Below are 3,397 nucleotides of genomic sequence, written 5' to 3' on the forward strand. Positions count from 1 at the left end.
TGATTTAGAGGCGTTCATACATAATTCAAAGTATGTGAAAAAATAAATTATGGTAAAAGTGAGTTGGGTTAAAAAACTTTAAGTCATGTCAAACGACAAACGTCACAGCATGATTTATATTAGATTCGAATTGATCTTTGAGTAGTGGTTGAGGACCTCGATGTTATAGAGAGGAAAAAGAAGATTTAAGGAGTAATAATTGAAAGGTTGTGGTAGATTTTATGTTTTGTCTGGGTGACACATTGCACGTGCGCCAGGGTCCAGGCGTAAAGCTCTGCGGTGTTTCATGGTCCGGGGCCGCTAGAGCCGCGAGGGTTTCTCGCTATCTTGTTGACATTTGGCAAGGCCAGGGAACAGACCGTGCATGAATGTATTGCTTTAGTTAACGACAAAATGCTTTTCCTCGCCGACTAAGTTGACTGCTGCTACTTTGTCTGCCTAGGTCGCTAATTAAGTTACCCAACATAATACGTACATGGATTCGCTTATATAAGTCCCAGATTTTTTAAATTAAGGTTAATCCAACTGGCTGTCGGTCATGCAAGCTAATTAAGGCTATATATTGATCTTATCCATCCACGTTATTTTTCTGCACATTAACCAAACCAGCCGTTTCATATAATCCCCCACATATCAAGCGTCCTGCCCTGGCCTGTCTGTCCCACAAATGGAGTGTTCCACGTTTCAGAGAGATCCTTTTAGTATTATTGTCTTTCGCCCTTCAATTCTCCTCGGGTGGATTAAAAAAATGAAGAAAAGGGAAAGCATATAGAATGAGCATTATATGAAATGTTATTTTAATGGCTTAACCATCGATTAGGCGTTAGGCACCCTTAGACCGACACAATTTAAGATCTAGTCGGTGTCTAACTCGGTTGAGTAGGTGCTCAACTCAATGAGTGATTTTCTTTTACATGTTCGCTGCTCATCTTTTATATTCTTCTAGCCATATATTAAACTAACTATCTAACATATGTAGTTGATTAGTTTTGAGGATTGTAACAGTCTAACAACTTAGCGTTTAGTGAAAAAATTGAATTGCTCGACCACTTAGGTGCTAGGGGTGCCCGACTAGCGCCTTCTGAAACATTGTTATTTATTCATTTTTACTTCTCTTTTAGCCGTGTATTTTGTACTTGATTATATATATTTGTATGTATATGGCACTATTGGCACATATGTCAAGACTATATTATAATACCAAAAAGAAAAAAACAATATTACTATACAAGAAACAGTAACCCTATAAGCTAAGGCCTATATGATTTTATATATAAATAAATATGTGTACAATGTACTGCTATGGCTAGTAGTGCTAGCTTACATGTATGAGTGTATGGTTCACTCTTTTCCGAAAGCTCCCCCTACTATATACTACAGTAATATATGTGTACGGCAACACTTTTGTTGGTCAAAACAATAGAAATTCCCACGGGTGGAAAGCTGCTTGGCGACCTGAAAATATAGCTTTCCATATAAGCAAACCCCAACCAACCGCACCCATATATACACACCTCCACCAAATCAACTAGTCCTTAGCTTCAATTCCCACACTTTTGTAGATAAAAATCTATTAATAGACCTACAAAGTCTATCTAGCTAGGTTCTCATGGAAACAGCGCTGAATCGCCCCGCATGACGATGCAGCCTGCGGGAAGACCAGCGCTAAGAGGTAGGCAAGTGAGTAGTTGTGTGTGCTGGGAGGACCAGCACTAAGAGATAGGCAAGTAAGTAGTTGTGCTTGTGGGGAGGACTAGCGCTGAGAGGTAGATAGGTAAGTAGTTGTGAATGATCGGCAGAAGAGAGAGATTGAATCGAGGATGATGATGACGATGAGGGATGATGATGAACAGGAAGGAGGGAGCTCAGGGAGCAATAGCAGATGCCAAGACTGTGGGAACCAATCCAAGAAGGATTGCGCGTACATGCGGTGCAGAACTTGTTGTAAGAGCAGAGGGTTTGAGTGTCCGACCCATATTAAGAGCACTTGGGTCCCCGTTTGTAAGAGACGGCCCAGACATCACCACCTTTCCACCACTGCTTCTCAACACCCCCTTACTGCTAACCCTAAACGCTACAGGCAACTGCAAAATCCCCCCTTTTTCGGTAGGTACTGTTACTGCTGGTCCCACTAGCCTCACACTTCCACCCTATCATTACACAAGCCCTAGTTAGGGATCAGACATTATAGTATATAGTATTTGAAAACAATTAATCTGAGACAAATACTTATAGATGTGTTGGTTTGCGGTTTGCAGGTGGGGAAGAGGGGAATTTTCCGGCGGAGGTGAGTTTTCCGGCGGTGTTCAGATGCGTGCGGGTGAGCGCGGTGGACAATGGGGAGGATCAGTACGCGTACCAGACGTCGGTGAACATAGCGGGGCACGTGTTCAAGGGGATTCTCTACGACCAAGGACCGGAGAGCCGGTACAACGCCGCCGGCGAGAGCTCCTCCGGCGGTGGCGGATTTCAACAACAGCCCAGTAATCTCCTTAGCACCGCCGCGACTGCCGCCACCAGTAATGCGTCGCCACCTTCTTACCCTAGTCCTTTTAGTACTACTAATTTCATGCCCGGTACGCATTTCTTCCCGTACCCAAAATCATAGCTAGCTTGCAAATAACCATTTTCTTTGCATTCAAACACCCTCCCTGCCAAAGATCTGGTCGAGCGACATAGCTGTAACTCTCTCAAGTGGGAGGTTACAAGTTCAAACTCTGGTGGGTATTGACTCTTTATGCTTTGGTTACAAAAGTATGTATGAATAGATACTACATTGTAACAGAGTTAATAGTACTTGTAAAAAAAACACTCACCCAAAAAAAAAAATTGCTATGAGAGAGAATGTAGCTATAGCTTATAGCTAGCTGTTATTCATTTGCAATTCCAATGAAGAATTGTTTGGGTCATCTCACTTGGTCTAAAACCTTTATTATGGCTTCCATGTTGTGCATATGGTTCAGCAGTTTGTCTTATAGCTAGCCTGAATTCCCCCCATTGTTTATTGCATTAATTATGGTTTGTTTATGAACTTCAATGCAACTTTTCCCCCGATTTTATGTTCCTTTGCCGCCCTAAAACACCATGTGTTGCAATCTTTATGGACACACACAATGCATTTACCCCTCCTTAGCCAATTCTTTATTCAAACTCACCCCAATTATTAGTACTACTTTGTAGTTTAAAAACTATGGCAAATTGAGTAAAACTTGCCTGCGCTCTGGCCCCTTCTACTCCTTCCCTCCTATTACGCCTACACACATAATTTACCGGTTAGTCTCCGGTTTCACACTTTCACCCGAACCAAATATATCAAAAACTAATCTTATTTTGTTTCTCATTATCTATTATGCAACTAACAATGAGAGATGTGGTTTTCCACATCTATATAACTCAC

The 3,397-nt window shown here is 41.8% G+C and overlaps 1 protein-coding gene across 1 annotated transcript; it reads left to right on the forward strand.

Annotated features, from left to right (window-relative positions):
• The first annotated feature begins 1,448 nt into the window (after positions 1-1,448).
• LOC116028904 (protein SHI RELATED SEQUENCE 1-like) lies at positions 1,449-2,909 on the forward strand. The gene is made up of 2 exons (XM_031270759.1): positions 1,449-2,106; positions 2,259-2,909. Exons 1-2 carry the CDS (start codon positions 1,821-1,823, stop codon positions 2,606-2,608), a joined length of 636 nt encoding a protein of 211 aa, XP_031126619.1. The 5' UTR covers positions 1,449-1,820; the 3' UTR covers positions 2,609-2,909.
• The last annotated feature ends 488 nt before the right edge of the window (positions 2,910-3,397 follow it).

The sequence above is a fragment of the Ipomoea triloba genome, chromosome 9 (assembly GCF_003576645.1).
Source record: "Ipomoea triloba cultivar NCNSP0323 chromosome 9, ASM357664v1".
Lineage (NCBI taxonomy): Eukaryota > Viridiplantae > Streptophyta > Magnoliopsida > Solanales > Convolvulaceae > Ipomoea > Ipomoea triloba.

Bases quoted from the DNA above. Each gene is read 5' to 3' on its own strand.
- LOC116028904 (XM_031270759.1), top strand. From the start codon at position 1,821: ATGATGATGACGATGAGGGATGATGATGAACAGGAAGGAGGGAGCTCA. The intron at 2,107-2,258 runs GTAGGTACTGTT...TGCGGTTTGCAG, and splicing joins GCAAAATCCCCCCTTTTTCG to GTGGGGAAGAGGGGAATTTT.